Consider the following 23,409-nt stretch of genomic DNA (forward strand, 5'->3'; position numbering starts at 1 on the left):
TATATATTTTTTTAAAATCTAAATGTAAAAAAACAATTTCTCTGGAGGATAGTGATGTTGATGTAGTTCTGTTGCACTACTCCACAGGACAGCTAATGTGGACGTTTAGCCAAAGGGGGCATTCTATTAAAAACAACAACTGCAAAAACAACAACAGAGAAAAACACAATTTCTACAGGAAAAAAAAACAGCAATGAATGACCAGCTCTCAATCACATTTGAGAGCTGCGTCCCTGGGGTGTGGTTCAAATTAGAGGTAGGAGTGTGAGGCAAGCCAGAGAAAACGGCAGGTGAAGAGAGAAGAAAATGAAACAGCTGTGAAGGCTGACAGTGCAAGTGTGTGGCAGGAAGAGAAGGAAAGAGAGAAAAAAGGCACTTGAACAAATGCTCAAATGAGAAGTGAGAGGGGGGAGAAAAAAAGGTCCACAAGAGAGTCAAAATGAAAGAATAACAGAATTCCTCCCAGATAATTTCTTCAAAAGATTTCCTCAAGGAAGAGCTACAGCCTGGATTAAATTGTTAAAGGCTTGGTGGGAAAATATACTTGCAGCTCAATTCTGTTTTCCTGTCAAGTCCAATATATCAAGGCCACATAAAATTATGGTGTCAGTGTTGTGAAAAATAGCCATATTTTTAACCATCGTGTCTAGAATGTTTTACTTCAGCTTGCCTTATACCCAGTGGCAAGAATGGCAAGCTTTGTTTATAAAAGCTGGCCCCTTTGAGACTTAATGTAGTGGGTAAATTTTTTAAAGTATTATACTGCTACTGGCACACTCAAGTAAAGAGAAAAACAAAGAAAACAAATTGAGATAATCCATCTAGTACTTGTGTCTGTTTATTTTATTTTTTATTTACTGGCTAAAACTGGCTTCTGGCAAAGGTATGAGACTGAAGAGGTCACGTTTCAGGAACAATTGCACTATATAAAGCAACTTTATTGTTAAACCAATGCTTCATTCAGTTTTGTTTATTAGAGTCTGAGGAAAAAGTCAATCAAATTAAATAGAACTGGGTGGCTGAGACACAAACAATGCAGTACTTTCTACATTTACTGTGAGAAGAAAGTTAAGCACTCTTTATAGAACTCTTTGTTAACTATATATATTGAAATAAAAGTTCATTCTATTTGCTTGTCTAGTTTTTTTTAGTTTGTTGGATAAGATTTATGTGGCAATAATTGAAGAGTGTAATTCTGCAGGTGCAGCAGATATTTCAGTATAATCATTACTGAGCTCTCATCTTAGCAACAAAAATATGTGACTTTTTAGCTGGTTAAATGTTGCTGCTGGAGAACATGGTACTCGTACTTAAAGTAGTGCTTCAGGTTGTTAGCATAGCCCAACCTGAATTTGTTCACTCTATGAACTAATTAGGCATTTAGCTTAAGAGGGAATGCTTCCTGCACCACTCTGTATTCAGTCTATTTAGGCTGATCGCTGTTTTGCATCATCGTTTGGAAATACTCCTTTAGCACTGCTGCAAAAACAAAATATTGGTGTCTGCTATTCGTCGCATCACCTGTCTACATCAAAAAAAGACCTTCACTCTGAAGCAAATGTTTTCATGTTCTGCTGGCATTTTTCATCTGAGATGGCAGCTGCTCTGAGATGCCAGTGATCACTGTGTCACATCACTAAGCAACGTATTTGCTGTTTGTTGTGACATACTTATTATCATGAGTTGGTCTGTCTTCAGTTGGCAGTGTCAGAAAGTGTGTGTGTGTGCGTCTGTGTGTGTGTGTGTGTCATCTATATATTACTCACTACTGATGCATAGTTGAAGAAAGGAATAAAAGCAACGGAGGGAGGATCTTAAGCTGTTTTAATGCATGCATTGCAGTTTTCTAAGCGTTACACAATAGAGGTACCTGTGAAAATTTAAATGTCTGATGCATTTGGAACAGAGATTAAACGGTCTTTAACCTGCCAGCTCCCTATAGTAGAAAGTCTGCATGATGTCTGATTCTGCCAATTTGTGCCAGTGTGTGAATAGCACATGTAATAGTCCAGTGAATTCACAGCGAGCATGAGCATCCTGTATTTTGCCACCTGTGCACTGTGTTCAGACAGCACCTTGTGTCATCGGCTGTGTGCTCGATATGAGAGAGTAACTTACGACGTTGTCCCCGAGTTGTGTAAAAGAAAAACACTGTAGAGAAAGAAATACATGTTAATTATACAAAATAAATAAAATAATAAGAACAGTACTGAACCTTTATTTATTAAACTCGCAGCGACTCTACTCCCGCTGGACTCAATTTGTTCGAGGTCTTCCCATCAGACAGGTGGTTCAGAGCTTTCTACACACAGACAAAGAGACTGAACACACAGCTTCTTCCCCAAAGCTGTCACACTGTTGAACCTCTGTCTGTAACTTATGTGGAGTCTTAATGTGCAATATCTTCTGTTAAATTCTGTATGTTTACACCCCTCAGATATATACATATATCTACATGTAACAGTCTGTAAATACCTCGTAACTGTTTTCAGAAGTAAAGTGCAATATTCTCATTTCCAATCGCTTTGTTTACATCCTTCCGATATGTGCTCATATTCATATATATTTCATTTGGCTCCATAAGGTAGTGGTTTACACATCTGCCTAACAAGTGAAAGATTCCTGGGAGACATAAATGCCTTTTGGGTTGCATCAGGAAGGGCTTCCGGTGTGAAAACCTGCCAAACATGCGGAGCTATCTGCTGTGGTGATCCCTTGCGAATAAGTGAGCAGGCGAAAGTAGGTTTATTTATATATTTTTGATCATTTTCTAAAAGTGTGCAATCATTTTACATTCTGTCTAATTCTGCTGCTGATGCACTCAAATCATTAAAAAGGACTCCTATTGCCCTTTTTACAGTGATGTAAGTCCAGTATTTTAAAAAATTATACAAAATTACCACCTCTAATATAATAAAAGCATAAATGCTATACTTTTTGTACATGTCGGTATTTATCTCCCTTTGAATATTATGCACCGAGTGAGGTTAGCATTATTGTAATTTTGTTTTGAAGCAATAATAAAAGTATGCTAAAAGATATATTAAAAGTATTATAAAGAGGTATTGATTGTGGTATGAAAGATTTTCTGTATGTCCCCTTGTGGCTGCCTGCCCAATGTTTGGTGCAGAGGGTGGTCAGGATTATCCATGATGGATCACAGTCTGTGACTTCCTTTCCACCACAGCCTCAGAAGTGTCCTGTTTTCAGCCAGCCTCCCTTCCAGTTTATACAGTCTGTTTATGTCGCCAGTTCTGATGGTGCTCCCCCAGCAGACCGCAGCAAAGGACACTGCTCACTTCACTGACAGAAAACTTTGCTGCACATATTGAAGGATCCCAGCTTCACTGGACAAATCAATGAGCAGCCAGTGAATTTAAAACTATTCATATTATTTAAAGCATTAAAATATTATGAATAATAAATAATAATGTTGTAATCAGTACCTGGTTAAAACTGCTATAATAAAAAATACATACATTTCAAAAAATACTTTAGTATTTAAATGGTGCCATTAAAATGCACATGCCTAATTATGTGGAATATAATTTGGTTTGGGGGTTGGGAAGGGACTTTTACCCTCTGACAGCTGGGATGGGCTGGAACTTGGCCCAGCTGTCACAGGGTGAAAGGCGGGGTACACCAGGCCTCCAGTCTATTGCAGGGTTGACACAGAGAGACAGACAATCACTCACACGCACACCTATGGGCAATTTAAAATCAAGGATTATCTTAACAAGCATGTTCGTAATAGTAAATTTAATAATTTAGTTTAGTAAAATGGACTATTCTGTTTTATGTAGTATTTAATATTTGTGATCTTAATTGATAAAGAACAGATTGATTGAAAGCAGAAATTATCTTTCGCTGCAGACCTGATTGTCATTAAATTTTGGATTGAATCTCTTTCTCAGTTTGACTGCTGCTTGAAAAAATGTCCATACCCTTTCCAAGTTGAAGCTGATCACACTGGATGAAAAATAAAACAACTGAGAAATTAAAATGAATAGTTGAAATGGTCATTAGCTTTCCAAACAATAATTGTCTTTCTGCTTTGTTGTAACTGTTAACACTGACAGAACACCAGAGATGCTGAGTAAGAGTGGTGCGCTGCTTATATGTGTCCTTGTTTTCGCATGTGAATTGAGACAAAGTCAAACTGGTCATTAACACCATTGATCTTTTTTTAAGCCAGGAAATCATGATCGACTTGCTGCTCTCCAGCTGATTGAGGTTGAACTGTGTGTCCGGATGGCTGCTCTTAAATCTTAGGTGTGTCCTGCAGTGTCATGAAAACATATAGGGTTCTATTGTGGCATGCCTATAAGGTTTATATATCAAGCTTTGGTCATTAAAAAAATACTGTGCCTGGACGTGAGTAATTGTAAGTGAGTTGTGATATAGCACCAGTGGACACCCTGCAGAGCAGTGTTGTTGGAGTCTGCGAGTTTCCCTTCATTTCCTCACGTCTTCCGTTCCTTCATCCCTGCATTCATCTCTCATGTGCTCCCTTCAACCTTCCCCCTCAAAGCAGTGCCTGATTCATTTTCTCTGTAACAGCCTCAGTTCCTTGTGATTTATATGTTTATGGTCATTACTGACGTTGAGTAATACATTTCCGTTTTTTCGCCTCTTCTCCGTCTTCCCCCATCTCTCGTTTGGCAGAGCCCTTGGGTCCTGCATGGAATATCAATTACTGTGTTTCTGTTTAATCACAGTCTTTCAGTTCCTCTCACGGCACCACTTTAAGACTGGAAAAAAAGAAAAAACAAGTTTTGTTCTTTAAGGTGTCTGCTGGTTAATAGTGGTTTTGACAAGGATGAAATAAAACAGCAAAGACTAACGGCCTTCTTGCTCATTTCTTCAAAGCGTAGGGATACAGTTTACTTTCATTAGCAATAAACTCTCTTCTGTGACTGGTAGGAATTTCTAACTGGTTATTTTGAACATGACTTACAACATTTACTATCACAATTGCACCATAAGCTAAGAGCATGAAGTCATCTTTGTTACTAAGACCACATTCATGCTATAGTCTTTCATGCTTGATTCTGAATTGCAGCTCTTGCTTGCTTTATTTTGGATGACTGATTATGTCTATTCCAGGATGTGACCCATATCTGATACCATGTAAACTGACAGCAGAGTCAAAAAAATAAGCAGAGAGCAGCTGTAACAAAGAACACTGCAATCTGTCTTCTTACCCTTTCTTCTTCTACCATTTGTTTCAAGCACATTTCAGTTACAGTGCATGCACTTTGTGGTTTTAAATTAAGGTGTCTAAAATAAAAACAAATGTGCTGTTTTGCCCCCTTTTCACATTGCAGTGTCTCATTTTTATTCAGTCATCCTGTCAAGGGTGCCAAAATGGTGAACAATGCACATTATATCAGTTTTTTAAAGAAACTCTAAAGTATGAAGTGAAAAAAAATTCAACAAGAGTATGTAAGTAAATATTTTCCTATTCCAAGTATATTTTTCATTTTTCTATTTTACATTAGTTAATTTCATGTTATTTGGCCAGACAATGAAAATGGAAATTGTAATATGTAATTATGGCATCTACAGACCAAACAAACCAAATACATAAATTACTCAGGAAAATTGTAGATTAGCTGTTCGTGAAAATAAACACTAGTAATAATTGTCAGCTGCAGCTCTGAAGCGCACAGTATCTTCCTGTTCTTAGCAAGTGTCAGCCTTTCTGTTTGGGTTAACAAAGCTCATCTGTGCCAAAAGGAAGAACTGGTCATGCTGTCACAATGACTAAGGTGAAAATAACCCTGGCCAACTATTCACTATAATTCACTATCTGGAGTGAAGAAATTTTATTTTTTGGTTTTTGCTTGTTTTAGTCAAACAACAGCAAGGGACGGGAAAATAGGTGCTTTCAGTGCAGTATCTATTGCTTGCAGGGAATTTATCAGTATTTGGTGGAATTTTATTTATTTTAATTTAAAAAAGAAACCTACCTAGCCCTGTGTGAAAAAGTAATTGCAAAGAATTCCTCCACAGCAATGTGAAACGGTTAGCCCGTTATTGCAAACACTTGATTGCTGCCAAGGGTGGCACAACCAGTTATTAGGTTTAGTAGGCAATTATTTTTTTCACATAGGGAGAGGTTTGGATAGGTTTAGTTCCTTAATGAATTAAATCATATTTTAAAACATAAATTTTGTTGCAGAACTAACCTATAAATCAGTTAAGCATAAAAAGGCTCCTAACTCAAGAAAAAAGTTAGGTGCCTTTTCAAGGGATGATCCACTTCACACAACAGGCAAATAAAAAATACATATTTTTAAATTGTATCTTTAGGCACTTTGTTACTAGCAGCTTGTCACAAAAACACATAATTTGTTTCCCTTTCTTTAGTTAAATCTACCACAGACAACACAAACAACACCTTTTGACAGGCATAAAATTGTATTTTTCTATCAGCAAGGTGATTCTCAAAGAACTGTTACCCAGAAACCTGGCATAATTCAACATGATGTGCAGAATGTCCTTAGAAAACTGCAGAAACTGAACAAGTGGAGGACAAAACAAAGACGTGACAGACTCAAAAACTTTTTTACAGCAAATGAACTGTGTCTTAAAGTTTTGTCCTTGAGAAATAGGGGGAAAATAATCCAGGAAAAACTTGACACAGTACACGAGCGATGCATCTGGCCTTTCAGTTGATCCATCTACTAATTGATGAAGCCTCATCAGAAATTGTTTGAGTGAAAGGATGCCTCTTTTCACTTAAGGAAGTGAAAAGAGAGAAAATGCTGCAGTAAACTATACAAGAACTGGGCTTAACTGGGCGCCTCTGTCATGGTTTGGGGCCACATTTTAACCAGTGGTGTTGGAGATCTTGTCAAAACAGATGGAATTATGAAGGCCATTATAAAAAACATCACACTCCCCAGACTTAAAACTGTAGTGAACTTTGCACTTGAAACAAAATAGCTGGCTTGTGTGTTTCTCATTTTGGGCATTCTTTAAATCTTTGAGACTGGGAGCTGAACAAGCAGCACTGTTAGTGGTAAAAAAAAATCTTTCCAAGATTTTTATTCAAGATTGTTATGTTATATAACATCTCTGGTCATCCCATAAATTCTAGAACAACAACTAGAATTTACTTACTATCAATTTATTTGAGCCTTAAAGCATTGATCCATGCAAAACATTATTCCTGAAACTCAACTGGAGCAGGTTAGTGACAGATGTGTGGCTTAAGTTCTCTGCAGTGGCGATTTCCTCAATTTGTCATAAATAACATCACTCAGATCTTCCCAGAAAATGACTCAATCATTTGCAGGAGGCTGATGTCACCCGCCAACAGTGTTTACACATACACATCAGCACATTGTCAGCATACTGACTTGCAGTCATTTGATTAGCAGAGAAAAGGTTTCAGGAGGTGTAGGGCTCCAGCGAGAGCAAAGTCAACCACCTCATTACTGGCTCCTCGTCAACTACATCAAAGTAGCTTCCCAGAGTCATTCACTTGAAAGTTGGTGGTTAACACCGGCTTTACACCTCTTGATGGAAAAGATGCTTGGGTTTTTCATTTGGTTGACTTTATATTTGTGCCCCACTGCAGCTAGGTTCTCTATAATTTTCAGCTTTCTCAGCACAGAGCTCTAATGAACCGTGACTCCCCATACAGTATGTCCTTTTTTTCTCTTTGAATTTATTTAATCCAGCCAGGTAGCAGCCTGCAGCATTTATCAAAGAGGACTGAGACACTATCCCTTAAAGGCAGGATTTATTCCCCTTAAGTGTCTTAAAGTTCAGAGGAGTACAATAAGTTTATTTCCTTACATAAATAATATAGTGCAGAGACATACTGAAAAACAGTCTTGTTAATGCAGAGGTTGGTTGAGTAAATCAAAATCTACATAAGCCTTGAATCAGTAAGATCGGTGAAATAAAGCGTAAACAAAATATGACCAATTTTCGGCTCTCAGATCCTTTATCCAGTGGGAGAAAAACATACCGCATAAGGAGCTTACTCTAGAGGCGGAAGAAAAACTAGAAAAAGAAAAAATAACGAAGATGCAAGTAGCGCTGTCCTTATCGCTAAGATAACAGAGGATGCTTTTCTTCCCTAAGCTGTGTTTTCACGGAGGAATTTCTCCGCTGTGATGCAAACATCATCTGGCTTGTAAATTGGGCATGGAGGTATAATACCAAACTACTTGAGGCTGTCGCTGCAGCTCCTCGGGACATAGTTTAATGACTGCCCCTTGTTGATGTAGATACCATGTGGGTTTACTCTGAAAGTACCGTTTTTCTTTCTTTGTTTCTTGTTTTTTTTAAAGTTTTATTCTCTTCCCTCCATTTGATGTAAATCCACACACATGTGTTATGTCTGTTTTTATACTATATAACACTGACTGTCCGTGTGAACAGAAACTTGCATGTTTGAACACATCGTGGCCAAACACTGGCACCAAAAAGAAATTAAAAATGATTTTTAAAATATGAGAGAGTCAGATGGCATGAGAGCAGCAACACTAAAGAAGAGGAGAAACATTACTCTGCCATAATGAAATAGAAGTGACCTTCCATCTTTCAGTGTTAGCTGTCTCAGCTGCCTGAATTAACTTTTCCCATCATTCTCACTTCTCTGATGTAAACGGCATACATGCCACAGCACAACCTTGCACTCTCATGTTTATTAATTTCCTTCGGCAAGAGGTGTGCTAAATCATTGACCCTCTTTCGGTGCCTCGTACTCCAACTGAGCATGGGAACGAGAAGGGCGTATTGATTTTGCCCCCTTCTAATCAGCCTCCAGGCCCTTATTTGGGATGAGGAAATCTCATATAGTGAGCGCCTGTCAGCACCTGTCCAGATACTAATCTTCACCAGTTGATGGCTCTCTAATCTTTTCACCATGTAAAAGTCATTAAAGGCTGAGGGGGTAAATGTAAAGTATTAAATATCACATTAATTCTTAGGACATCCTCCAGAAGATATTTGATCACGCTTTGGATATGGCACTGTAAGCAGTGCATGCTTTAATTTTTTGATGGTGGATGATATAATGAAAGCGTAACACATTTCTCTCTTAATAACAGAGTCCTTGGCAACAAGCCTAACTCTTTTAATACCATTTTTAATTGTTTTTTAATTGCTCAAGTTACCCTGGATTTCTTTTGTTTTCCTCTCATACTGAATGTAAATGCAATAAAGCACAACTATTCCCTTGTCAACTTGCTAGCGTATTTCCATTTTATGATGCTGTTTTCTGTCTGAGGCATGCCAAGAAGTTAGATTTAGAAGAACAAACAGCCGTACAGGGATAGCCTCATTAGGATACAGAGGTTTGTTGATTGAAATGTGACTCAAACCTTCCACCCACCTGCTTAGGGAAATTGATATGCCTTCTACAAGACATGCAAATTTAGGACCTGGCATTATGTTTTAAAGATAGTAGATCCTGTAATGCAACATGCTGATTAGTGATCACCCTGATAAATGGATGGATAGCTGGGGGAGTTAGAATATCCATTATAAAAGCCTTCAGGTCTAAGGCTGCTTAACAACCTCTTTGTGGAACTGCAGAGATCAAAAACGGCTGTTGCTACCCCAATTAGTCAAACCATCCACGTCCTTGACAAATTTTTCATTTTACTAGAAGATACAATATAATCCAGTTAGCAAATGAACGAAATCAAATCTTGTTTTAAATGGTGATGAGTGTGTCAAGCTCCTGTGAGTGTTGACTCTCTAAGTCTTGCAAATAAATTGAGGTACCCTCAATAATCTAGTTACTATAAACTCCTCCTTGGAGCACTTGTCATATTATCTGACATGACAAATAGATCCAAGCTGAAGCATCTAGCTCCCACCTTCTCCCTCACACTGCTTTTGCTCCCTACAGGCCTCCTCACACACACACACGCCTCCCTCTTTCCCTTTTTTCCCCACCAGTTTCCCCTACCTTGCTCCTGCTCTCCTGAGGTGCAGAATACTAAACTGGGTACACAGATGCACCAGGTCCTTACACTGAGATATTCATGTGTGATTGCAACAGCTGAATCTGGCCTCAGTTGACAGCCCATCATCTATGGCAGAATGGAAGTGGAAAAGGAGAAAATGTTTGTTGGCTGCACATTTTGTGGCAGTGTTGGAGTAGCTGTTACATGTGTGTTTCCACATGTCTCTGTATGAGAGACTGAAAGACGACAGGAAAAAAAACCCTCACTGCTTTTTTACAGCATGCATGTGCTTGCTTTCAAAAATGCATTGATGTGTTGAACACTAATGTGCCCCACAATATCTGTGTCCTGCCTCGCTTGCTCTCTGGCCTTGGTTAAAGCAGCATTGTGTGTTCCAGCTCATGAGTGATTAAACTGAGTGCCAGTGCGAGCTGATGACTGCTGAGCTCTGACTCTGACTCACACAATGATAATTTTAGCAGCTGACATAATGGTGTTACTGTGTTATCATTAAAGTCAGTGGCGATAGAGTCAAAAAGAAATTTCTAAAGATTTAGTGGAATTTTTTATTTTAATTGTAATGTTTATTGTTCTTGTTTGTTTTCCAATCATGTGTTTTTTCATACTTCATTTGCATTACAACTGAAAAATGTGCAAATAATAACCTGCACCATCTGCCAAGCACTCAATATGACCTCATAAAGTTCACAGTTTGTTAGACAACAACACAATTTCTGTAGTTATGCCTCCATACACAACCGCAGTGGATTTAAATCAAACAGTCAATATCTGATTGAAGTGCAGGCTGTCAGTTATAATTTAAGAGGTTTTACAAAGATTTGGCATTAACTATTTAGGAATTACAGTCATTTTTATGCACAGTTCCCCATTTTCAGAGGCTCGAAATTAATTGGACAATTGACTGACTAACAGTTCTGTGACCAGCTACCTTGTTGTTTCATAATAAACAAAGCAGATATAATGTCTGAAGTCCATTCACAGTGTTGAATTTTTTTTATGTATATTTTTTAAGGTTTTTGCTGTAAGTTAAAATATAAAGTCCAAAGAAATATCAGTGCATATCTGTAGGTGTAAATAAATAAACCTATGAACCTATGATAGCAAAAACGTCAGGAGTTTAAAATTCAACTATCAGGGTCATTGTTAAAAAGAATGAATGCGCTGACCAGCTCAGCAAAACTGAAAAGCTTGAAAGACTGGAAAAGACGACAGAATTCATTACTGGATAGAAGACTAGATACTTCACAGCATCTAGTTGAGTCAAGAACCCAGTCTCAAGGATGTAGGCATATTATTGTTAAGGTCTACAGTCAAGGCAAGCCTTCATGAATGTAAAATAAGGTACAAACCACAGAACAAGAAGGGCAGATTAAAACCTCTACAAGACCCTGCACAGTTCTGAAAAAAATATTTGGACAGATGAAACCAAGATTAGCTTTCACCAGAATGATAAAAAACGCATTACACTATGTTTCAAATAGACAGATAATGGAGGCAATGTTGGCATGGGCAAAGTTGCCAGTGGAGCCGGATCACTAGTGTTTATTGATCATGTCACTGGTAATAGGTAGTACCAGGATGAATTATAAAGTGTACAGGGCTACATTTTCTGATAAGATTGAACCACAATGCTGCAAAGACGATCATACAGTGCTTCACAGTGAATATGGAGGAAATCAAATTTGGTGATGTCCATAGGTTCAGGCAGTAATTGACAGTCAATGATGCTCATCTAAGTATTAAATCCTTGTATTTAAAATTATGTTAGTCTGTCCAGTTACTTTTAATCCTGTGAAAATGCAGGACTATCTGTCAAAATGACCGTGAGTCCCAAACAAACTATGCATTTCAATCACATATTGATTATTTGATTTGTCTTTGTCCAACAACTTATGGAGCTAACTGTAGGCGATAGCTATTGTAGTAATGGCCACAGAAAGGAAAAAAAGAGGAAAGAAAAGGTTAAACTGAATATCTATGATAACATTCGAATATATCTAATTTGCCACGAGTTTATTAAGCTGAAATTGCTGCATTTTTGAAAAGCTGTGAATCTGCATTAACGAGTTAGACTTGCAGTTTTCCATAATTTATTGGTTTCCAAAAAATCTGCTGGGGAAAACTTCACAGAGTTATTTTGAGAAAAAAAAATATATTGCCAAGCTAACTCCTTGCTGTTTCTGAGGGCTTCAGTCACTACCATCTCCTTTCAATCAGAGCAAAACCAAGAGTGTTCATGCTGTGTGGCTTGAAGGAAATTTAAGTCGCAATCCATTCTGAGTTTTGAGCAACTAAAGTCTTATTTTAGAGCAGTGCGAAATTAATGACATTTGTTCAGCAACCATAATGAAAATCTTTCGCTGACAGCCGAGTTTCTAGCTGAATGTTTTTAACATTATTTTTCCCAGACTTTGAAAAAAAGTAATGCTGCGTGTCTGGGAAGGAAGCAAGACAGCAAATGTCATGATTGTCACATAATTCCTGTGAATTATTTGCATTGGTGTCAGACAGCAGTAATGACAAGACAGACGAGGACACATTATGTCTGAGCCAGAGAAAATACCCCAGACTTTCAAACCACAACCTCAGCATATTTATGTGCTAAATATATATATATATACATATATATACACACATGTATACCATATATATATATATACATGCAAGATAACCTCAAAAATAAGCCTGATTGGCTATTTAAAGGCTTTAGAGTGGACTAAATAGATGCATGCATACCGAGCGAGTCTGACAAGCACTTTTTGGTACTTATGAAATGATGCAGATGGAGGTCTTCAATGCAGACTGACTAATCACTGATATTAGCCTTGAGATCCCAAAGCTGTGTGACTCTGGGTCTGCCCTGATGAATTGGCTTTATGAAAATGCCACCAAGTGACATATTTAAACCATTCTGCTTGATAACTGCATGCCTCTTGGCTCTTGTGTTAAAAGGCAGCCTGCTCACCCTCTGGTACTCATCTTTGTAACACTTGGACACAGACGGGGAAAGGTAGAACTACGAGAGCGATGAGATAAAGTCAGAATGAATCAAACAGAGGTAGAACGAGCGCAGGCTGACTCAAAATGGGTGAAAAGGAGAAACAGGAGACAGAGGAGGGACAGCGCTGAGGTAATGGGTTAGTCTAAAGTGATAATCACATTCAGAGGGAACCTGGTGCCACAAAAAAAGAGAGAGAGACAATCAGTGAGCCACAATTATTGCCCTCTGACCCAGCTGCGTTCACATTTGATATGTCAATCAAAACCAGAGAGAAAAGGAGGCTCTTGTACTCTCGACTTTGATCTGAACACGCTGGTGCTTCTATGAATTCCATTGATTTTAAAAGCAAACAGATGATGTCTTTATTGATTCCAACTGTCTGCTCCTGTTAAAATCCCAGCTGGCATCCATATAGAGCTTCAATCCAGCGCTAATTGCTCGACCTTAACAATTTAGCTTTGTCTGTGTCCATTTCAGTCTAGTGTTTTTTTTTTCACACTTTAAGTACTTGGCAGCCTGGCTGCTGCCAGCTGCATATCATTATTAGATACCCGCCACTACCTAGTGTGAATTTCAAGCATGTCATAAATATCAGCACCACTTGAGATGCAGGGCAGTCACTGCCACATGGAGCTCGCTCTCGTATGAACAAATATTTGCTGGTGTCTTTGACTTTGGTCTGCATCACAATGAAATCCCTCTTCAGATTGTCCACTGAGCAGCAACCTCTTCCTTCCTTTGTTGTCTGCATTGCTTCATTGTCAGCATGTAGTCCAAGGAGCTGCAGTTGAAGGGGTGAAGGGGAACAGAAATAGGGAGAAGAAAGTAAAACTCAGCCCCAGAAGGGACCTCTCTTTGAAGGCTTTAGTTGGCACTGATGCTGTGTCGAAAGTGAGATCAGCTGTGGGCTGTTACAGGTTATATACACTGACTTCAACTGAATTGTGTTCCACCTTCATCATGGCTGTTGCAGACTTGTGTGTGCAGCCACAGTTTCCGTGTTACACTTTTTTCCCTGCTTCACTTCATAGAGCGAAATAGACTTGCTCATGTAAATGGATTCCAAAATGTATTGGCAGGTGCATATGTACTAATAAAAAACTATAAGCTTCTTTCAGCTGCTCCCTTATTCGTGGATGGATCCTTGTATTTGATTTGGCACAATGGGTTGGATCAGAAAGGCGATTTGTGCCTTCTCACGGTCTCAAACCGGGGATCTTTTGCACCTTAGTCGAATGCGTTCACTTTCAATATGCATCGTTACTGTACACCCAGGGTGAGCTTATACGCTGCAGAAATGCACAAATGTAGGCAGCAGATTGTTCCAGAATGCTCCACCTGCTCTAAACTTTTGAGGCACAAACATTGTAGGTTACTGTGTACTCTTGTTTCCTAACTTTGAGTCACAAAAGAGAATAAGAGAGTGGGAGGATGGGACAGTGATACCACAGGTTTCTGTAGGCCAGAAAAATACACTGGGTCAGAAGTAGAGAGATGCTAACAGTTACAGACACCCTTTTTACAAAGCAAACATTCAGTGACCTATAATTGTGTAACAGCCAGTTTGTCCAATGAATGCAGTGTCTGATTTTCATGGTTTTCATATAGAAAGGTGTGGAGGTGTGCTGAATCAGAAAAAAAAATCTGGTATGCAGGTGTAATAAAATTCCCTGATGCTAAAACAACTTTCAAACACTGACGATTTTGTGAGGGGGAGATTGGCCCTGCGTGTCGAATGGAAAAACCAAACACACAGTAAACTGAAAAACAGCAGCTCGCCACATTTCGTCTCATAAAAGCTTATTAGTCAGCACCCGTGATTGTGAGGCCACCAGTGAATCTACAGTCTCCCCGAATCTGCTCTTAGATGACGTCAGGTTTAAAAGACATGGATTGTTATGTATTATTATTGTGTTATTATGACTTTTGCCTACAAAGGGTGCTTTAATCTTCTCGCTTAGTGCCTTCAGTGTATTTATTCTGAGTTATTGCTGTAGTAGCCAAATCACATAATCGCTATATTTGATTATTATTGTTATATGTTTTATTTATTTTACTTAAAGTAGACCTGGCATGCTTGGTTTCACCTCTCTATTTTTGATTTACAGGTTAAAATAATCCGTATTTGTCCTATACTAGGTCTTGGTTCTTCGCCTCGTCTAATCCACTCGTTAAAACAAGCCGTTTTAGCTCCTCTCCCTTTAATTCCACCTTTCTTTAAGTCACCATTCTTCTGATTCGCTATCGCTTGAAAGCAGAAGGTAGTGAGTAAACTGCGTCCACTCTCACTTTCAGACACCCAAAAATACACATACACATTTCCCAAAATATGTATGTGTATTTTACAATGCTGTGTAAAGCTCTTGAGTCCTTTCTCATTTCTTTAGATTGTGTTAGGAAAATTGGAAATAGGTGCCCTGAGTTGTTGAAACATGTCCAGATATACACGGAAACACAGTATATACAACAAAACACAGTTTGTATAATGGGCTTGAAAGTCAGCATTTGGTAGGACCACATTTATTCTCCAACACTTGATGCTTTCTCGTAATTTTTTTAAGTACTGTTCGGGAATAATTTTCCAGGTTTCTTGAAGGACATTCAGAGCTCTTCTTTGGAGGCTGCCTCCCTTTTGTTCCTTTCTCTGTTAAGATGATCCCGCACTGCCTCGGTAATGTGGAGGTATTTGGTGCTTCACTCTGTGTTTTTCTATCCAGGTATGCTTTTACTGCATTAGCAGTGTGTTTGGGATCATTTTCATGCTGAAAAATGAAGCTGTTGCCACCAGATGGTATTACATGGTGAATCAAAATCTGATGTCACTTTTCTGTGTTCGTAATTCCATCAATTTCGACAAGATCTCCAACACCACTGGGTGGAATACAGTCTCAAACTGTGACAGAGGCTCCACTGTGTTTTACAGACAGGCTGTAGACACTCACTGCTCTACCTCTTTCCTGATCTCCTCTGTATATGCTGACAACTACTTGAACCAAAAATGTCAAATTTGCATTCAACACTCCATCAAATGTGTTTACACTGGTTTTCAATCCAGGTCTTGTTTAATTTAGCATACCTCAGCCTTTTCTCCCTGTTTGCCATAGGTAAGAATGGCTTTTTGACCGACACCCTTCCACTAAGACCATTTCTGATGAGGCTTAGCTGAACAGTAGCTAAGGTGTTGGATAAAGGGCTGGATGATCTCTCAGGTCCTGTGTCAAGGAAATTACTTTGAGATACTGTTCATCTACTGCAAATAGTTCTTTAAGTCTATCACTTCTTATATATTGCTGTGTTTCCAGTTTACTCAAACTTTTTTATTACTCTGATTTTTTTCAGGAGAGACGTCACACCATGCTAAGATATGCCAAGCATTCAAGCTTCAGTAGCTTTTAGTAATAACCTTGTAGATGCAAAAATACTATTTTATGCCTGTCAAACTGTGATTTCATATCTTTGGTATTTTACATACACTGAACGAAAGAAACAGCAACAAATTTGTTTTTTGCAACAGGCTGCTGGTAACAAAGTATCAAAGGCACAATTGAAATGCATAGACACAAGACTGGTTCATCTCTTGAGTTTTTTTTTTTTTTTTTTTGCTTTAGCATTTTTATGCTTTAATGATTCATAGGTCAGTGTTTCAGTGAATTAACAAACAAAAAAAACATTCCTCTGAAAATAGTCAGCCACAAGAACTGGACTGAAAGTGAGTGAAAAAGCTGCCAAAGAAAAACTCTGAAAGACCTCAGAAACCCCTGAGAACGGTTGGTCGAGACCACTTTAAAAACAATACAGGAAAGTCTGGAAGACGTTTGGAAGAAAAATATGAAGAAATGGAAGAATCTTTAGAGTTTTCCATCATAAGTAGTGATGGAAGGACACGTGTTAGCCTCATGAGACTTTTAAAAAAAGCCATTATCTGTAAACATGACTAAACTAAACATCTCCTATTGTGAGTCAAGCTGTCACAGAACTGATTTTCCTATTATGAGTCGTACTGTATGACAGGTCATGAGGTTACTTTTAGCCACCTCTGCACTTTTATAAATGAGAAATGTGTTGTTTGGCAACAGCAGCTCCCTTAAAAAAATAGGTCATTGTTCTCTCCATATTGTTTCCTCCGAGCAGAGGAGCTTCTTCGAATAACACTATCTCTTTCAGATAGCAGTCGCCCCAGCTGAAAGGTGAAGACAGAATATTGTGTTATAGAGAACAGCATCATTGCCTTTGGCCTTGGCGTCATTCTTCCCCAGCATCTTGTGGGAATGGACCAGCTCGGTTCTTGTTTACTCGTTCTTTGTTTTTCCTCCACATGCCGAATCCATTGAATCTGACAATAAAGCAGGAATATGAATACTCGGATAGTGATTGAACACTGCCTCTGAGCAAGTAATACTGTTGCTTTGGTGTGTCAGCTCTTTTTTGTGATATCTTTATTTTGTCATCTTGACTTTCCCCTCCTCTCTTCAAATCCTGACTCAAGTGAGATTAATTAAGGTTTACATAAATTATCAGAACTCATCAGACATCCGTTCAGTCTGTCAGTTTGTGTGTGTGTGTGTGTGTGTGTGTGTGTGTGTGTGTGTACATGTGTAGACATCTTTATGAGGACCGAAAATTGGCATGCCATTATACTTGTGGGGACCAACAGTCACTTATGGGGACAAAATGCCCATCCCCACGAGTTTGAAGGCATTTTTGAGGCTCAAAATGTGATTTTGGTGTCAGTGTTGCAATTAAGTTATGGTTAGGTTAGGTTTTGATGGTTAAGGTTAGGGTAAGTGGCTAGGAAAGCATTATGTCAATTAGATGTCCTCACGAAGATATGAAAACGAGTGTGTGAGTGTGTGTGTAAAGGAAAGAGAAAGTGCGGATATTTTCACTGCTTCATGTTTTCTCTGTTTTGGGGTGTTTTTTTAAATGGGTATGTTTCTCTGCATGTGTGAGTCCATGTGTGTACATGTGTGACTATGCATGTTCTGAGTAATGGGCTTTGTGCATCCTCTCTTGCTGACGGCTACGATGTATCCATGGCAACGCCAGGTCGATCCTAGCTGTAAGCGGAGCTGGTGAGAGGAACTTGAAAGGGAGCATTAAAACCTCTCCTCTCATCTGCCCTGCGCTCTTCTCACTCCGACAATGGTGAAATGCACGGCCTTGTTGAAATCCCACCCCAGGGGTATATACTGTAGCAGTGACAGAGAACACGCGCATCTCAACACTGCCATCTTTTGACCTGACACAAGAATGTATTGAAATGTTTATGTTTTGTTTTCATTTGTGGAAACATAGAGTTGGTTTTCCTGAAAAGTTAAAGTTAGAAAAACAAGATCTCAGAATGAGGGGTATCTTTTAAAGAATTATTTTAGAAATGTAACACACAAGAGACAAGAGGAAATGTGGAGAGATGGAGCAGTGAAATAACAAGCCCCAAAGGTTTAAAATCAGATTTCAACTGGGCCCCACATATTGGCCAACCACTGAACCTGTTCGTTCATTCATTCAGAGAAATTTAGCTGGAGTGTTGTCACATTTGTTCCAAAGCTTTTACCAACTTTCTTCTGATTTAAAGGCTTACAGCTGTATTTTGTATTTACAAAAATATGTAGCTTTTTCACTGAATTTTACAGTTTTCCACTCCTTTCCCCCCCATTTTAGCTCTTCCAGTTAAAAAGTCACGAAAATAAAGAAAGCAGATAATCCAAGGAATGGCATTGATCTAAAAATGTAAAAGATAAATAAAAATTACTTTGGGCTTCACAGTTTGTATCTTCTTGCTCTTAAAATGTTGCCAATCGAGTTTTCTGATGCTTTGTGATGACATCTTCAGCCCTGAGGAACATCTACAGGAAGAGATGTGCTGCTGTTGCCCTCTAGTGGATTTCATAAACATAAAGGAATAAAAGGACATAAAAGGAGAAACAAATGGTGAAAAATGGAGCCAGACAATCAAGATGTATCCGTTTTGAGGAAAGCATGGTTGCCAGAACAAACACAGATTTATTGTAACTCTGTCAGTGTGGATATACTGATGTAGACAGAGTAATTAAAATATTTTGGCGCACAAGGCATGTACTCGCTCAACTTATTTTATCCAAGGGGTCATTGCACTGTTGTTGCACAATTTAATTTTCTCCACAGTTTCACAACTTAGCATTTTGTGCCAAATCTAAGGCGGTAGTGTTTGTGAATATTCATGCAGTAGTACTTCACTGAATGCCCAGAGACTTCAGCTGGGGGAGCTCCGTGACCTTCTTGTTAGGTCAGGCTTGATGCCGGAGGCTATCTAGTGATCATTAATACATATTCAAGAACCACAGCCCATCAGGCTCTGCTATGTCAAGCAGCCTCCTGCATAAAGCTGCAACTCTTTGTGGTTTGCTCTCTTATCATCAATAGTTTGGGGGTTTGTTTTTTCTTTTTTCTTTTTCTTGTGATAGACAGTCTTCACAGAGGCCATTAAGTCTTGTTCCTTATTCACACTGTTCACTTGATATTTACATTTCCTCCAATTAAATCAGACTGGCACATTACGGTAAGCCGTTACGCAACGAATCAGTTGAGGTAATGTGTTTTCCATCGGTTTTAGAGGTTTAGTGTGGCTATTCCTTTGAAGTATCCTGTGGTACCATTAGGTGTAGGTTTTTATTGTAAAGTGTGCTGTCATCCCCCTAAATGCATCTACCATTTCATTTTCTGGCACCAACATGTTCCTGAAAATAATCTCAGTTGTCTAATGGAGGTGGATCAATACAGATGGCTTGGACTCATACACTTCCTTTTCATATCACAACCAACACCACCTCTGGGAATCTGCATTTATCACCATATTCAATAATGGGAGCCTCCATCTGAGATGTTTTTTCTCTCGCTCTCTCTTCACGACTTCCACATATTTGCTTTCAGTTAATCTGCTTTCCACAGAACTGCTTGCAGCTATGTGGTTGTATGTAATTTGAGTAAGATCTGTTGATAAAATGAGGCATTAGATTGAAATAACAATGGGCAAATGGAAGTCTTGATTAAATTCCTTGACTTCTCTCCTTGGTGTTTGCTAATTTCTTGAGCTGGAATCAGACATAAACTGCCTACCTCCTCACTCTAATTGTTTTTAAAGGAGCATTTACACATTAGCGGCATTGTGCCTTTCTCTTTTCTTTTCTTTTTTAATCTTGATTTGGTTTAAAGTTCATCACAAACACAAATCTTACTGCAGTCCCACTGATCTTTGCACTGCATATTCTAATGACTGACTCTTTGCTTAGCTGCAGTTGTACTGTATCTATAATACCTAGGTATTGTTTCCATTTGATTACACAATTGTGCTGATATCATTTTGTTTTCAGAGGATGAGTGAGTTCAGTCCAAACAGTGCAATCAGCAAAAATTTATCAGCCTATTCAGTGCTTTAGCTCTTACATTTTCTCTCTCCCGTTGCATCAACACTTCCTTTTTTTTTCCTGTAAATGGTGAAACTCTGCCCCAGCACAGTGACCTGTAGCTGGGCCCAGCGGGAGTATTCTGTGTCCTATACTTCTCGTGGCTTCACCTTCTTTAGCCTCCTCCTCCGTCCTCTTCTTCTCTTTTTTCTTCAGTCTTTCGAAATTGTCTAAGGGTTGGATCTGCCCCCAAGACAAAAGGACAAACCCATGCAAGGCATCTCACTTCATCTCTGAATGGGTGTGGATGGCAGAAACCAGAGTGCCTAGATTGTTTGTTCTCTTTGATTCAGGAGTTGTTATGACTTTTGGGACCATATTTGTCCTGTTAGCTCAATGTTTTTTGAATCAGTAGCCAAATAACGAATACTTTTCTTCTTGAATCATTTCATTGTTTCAGTATTTTTGGATTTTTTTTAAGGACGAGACTTCTGGCTTCAGCTTTATTGATTCACTGCTTTCACCATGCCGCTCCGAATTATGTGCACCATCTCCTTTTCTGCTGATGACGAACCTAGCAGGGGATATGGTAGCGATGGTTTTGACGACCACTACAAGCGGGTAAAGAAACATTATAGTGATGGAGACTCACAGGAATGCCTGGATAGGTGTAGTCAGGTAGATGATTGCACCGATGAGGAGGATAATGTTAGCGATGTAGATGACCTTGCCACTTTTTTTGGCAATTGCTCGCTTCACGGAGCCAACCACGTGTTTGTGGAGGACAAGAAGTTTGGTTTTCGCCAGGGTTTGTGGGCGCTGGTTTTCACCTTAGCACTGTCTGCTTTCATGTTTCAAGTAGTTGACAGGGTTATATACTATTTCCAATATGATCATATTACAATGCTTGATGAAAAAGTGGCAAACAATATGACCTTTCCCGCTGTAACTATATGTAACTACAACTTCATACGAAAGTCTCAACTGAGCTACAGTGACCTGATCTTTATGGGTCCTCTTCTGGGCTTTGAAGAAGGCATGGCACCAGGATTTCCCCTGGCTCCAGAGCCAGACCGCCCGCTGGGCTCTCGCTTCAGTATGGATGAGTTCTACAACCGCACTCGACATCGCATGGAGGAAATGCTACTGGAGTGTAACTTCAGAGGTATAGAATGCGGCCCCGACAGCTTCACAGAGGTAATTTAATCCAAGACCCTCAAGGCAAGATTTTTTTTCAAATAGTTTCAAAATATTAATCTTTTTGGGAACCGTCAGATTCTGACTTGGAAATAATCAGTGCAAGTTTGTACTTCATATTATCCATATATTTGCAAGGTACTCTATGTGCATCTGGTTGACTTGATACTTCTGATTTATTGTTAATATTGTATCAAGGGATGCTGAATTCTCAAAAGAACAAGTGAGAAAGACTGCCGGGTTTAATCAAAGCCTTCTGTTAATGTTTATGTTGATAAAATAGGAGCATCCACTAAAACCTAGTACTCCAAACTGTTATGCCAGGAGAGGCGTTATCACGGAGGAGGAGATCGTAGAAAATAACTGAATCAGAGGAAAGTGTTTATTTATTGCAGTGAGGTAATTCAGCTACTTAAATCCCAAGTCACTGCTGTAAATGAAAAGGATTTTTCAAGTCAGCACGTCTGTCTTAATGAAAGTCTGTTGTAAATTTTAAAAAATAGAGCAGACATGAGCAAGTTCTATTACTTAAAGTGGCATACTTGGCATACAGCTGTTGCTAATGAATTAAAGAGGCACTTTAGGGCATCGTTGTTTTGCCCAGAGGAAACGTCTTGCTAGACGTGCATTCCCTGAATTTTTGGTTTTGTAGCTGCTGCCCTTTTTGTTCTCTCGTGGTTGCACACAAGTGGAATACTGAATTGCCAAGTAGTGTTGACGTTATTCAGCTATTGGTCTATTGATTTGCTTGACCTTTGCGCAGTTATGGATAGGTCTGTGTGGACTGCTAATGGATGTACTAGACTTACATGAGAGGCAATTACTTTATGTGTGAGTGTATTTCTATGATGTGTTTTTTTTCCTATTTTATTCAACCTCTTGTTTTCATTAATGTACAGTTTGTTTTAATCATTAATTGTTAAAATACTTCAACAGCATTGTGCCTTCAGAATTGGTGCAAATACAGAGGCAAAATCTATCATGTAAAAAATAGAGTCTGCCTCAAATGTTCGTGCAGTTATTACAGCGTGACAAGTTAAGGGTCCTGATGGATAGTGAGGAGAATTAGAAACACTGGGTAGGAGGGAACAGATTGCTTTTCGTGTAAAACCGGTGATATGTCTGATGGCAGAGACGCTCTGTTGCACAGATGTGACCACAGGTGTGCCTTGAAATTTTGGCTTGCCCTTTGGGTGTGTCTTGGACACAAAATGTTTGAAAGGTACAGCTAATTAGTCAGTGACTCATTTTTCAAGTGAAAAGAATTCACCAGCTGATGTTTTTTATTAAATTGGTGAGTTTTTGAGCTGTTGGACAAAAAAAGAGTGTTTGAAAAACAGCGTGCCAGCTTGTCGTTACAAGGGTACGACATTAACAGAGAAAATACAAATCAAATCATCACGAAAAATAATGATCATTAGCATTTCTTCGCTCAGATATTGTTTTGTTTTGTCTTGTTCTTTTATTATGAGTATCACAACATTAACCTTGACACCAGCTCTGATATTGTGGGATTATCTGTTTCAGATGTGGAGAGCTGTACAGGACTCCATCCTGTCAGCCAGAACTCACACATCAGTTGTAAAAATTACCATCTTGGATGGTAAAGATGTGGAGGTAAAGGCTGATAAATAAAAGGATGAGAATGCTTTATTACATCAGAGAAAAGCCTCACGTGGAGGGGCAAATAGTAAGTTAGGGTTTCTTAAGTGCAGTGTGTGCAATCAAGAGGAAATTAGTGATCCCGCAGTGAGACACAATTGTTGCCACGGTGAAGAATAGGAAAATAATACCTCCCTTGTAAAAGTACAAAGCTATATTTGTCATAAATTCTCCATCACTATGAGGGCAAATGCTGAGCATGTTGACACAA

General features: G+C 38.8%; 1 protein-coding gene across 2 annotated transcripts in view; it reads left to right on the forward strand.

Moving 5' to 3' along the window:
- Positions 1-23,409, forward strand: part of asic1b (acid-sensing (proton-gated) ion channel 1b) — a 170,064-nt gene that overhangs the window by 94,874 nt on the left and 51,781 nt on the right. The window contains exon 1 of one of the 2 annotated variants that reach the window (XM_005460817.4): positions 20,636-21,536. The exons of the other annotated variant lie outside the window; for it this stretch is intronic. Within the exon in view, the coding sequence (XP_005460874.1) occupies positions 20,865-21,536 (672 nt within the window). The 5' untranslated portion in view covers positions 20,636-20,864. Of the gene's footprint in view, positions 1-20,635; positions 21,537-23,409 lie in introns of those variants that run through there. 2 annotated transcript variants of the gene reach the window in all.

This window comes from Oreochromis niloticus, linkage group LG5 (genome assembly GCF_001858045.2).
Source record: "Oreochromis niloticus isolate F11D_XX linkage group LG5, O_niloticus_UMD_NMBU, whole genome shotgun sequence".
In the NCBI taxonomy this organism is placed as follows: Eukaryota; Metazoa; Chordata; class Actinopteri; order Cichliformes; family Cichlidae; genus Oreochromis; species Oreochromis niloticus.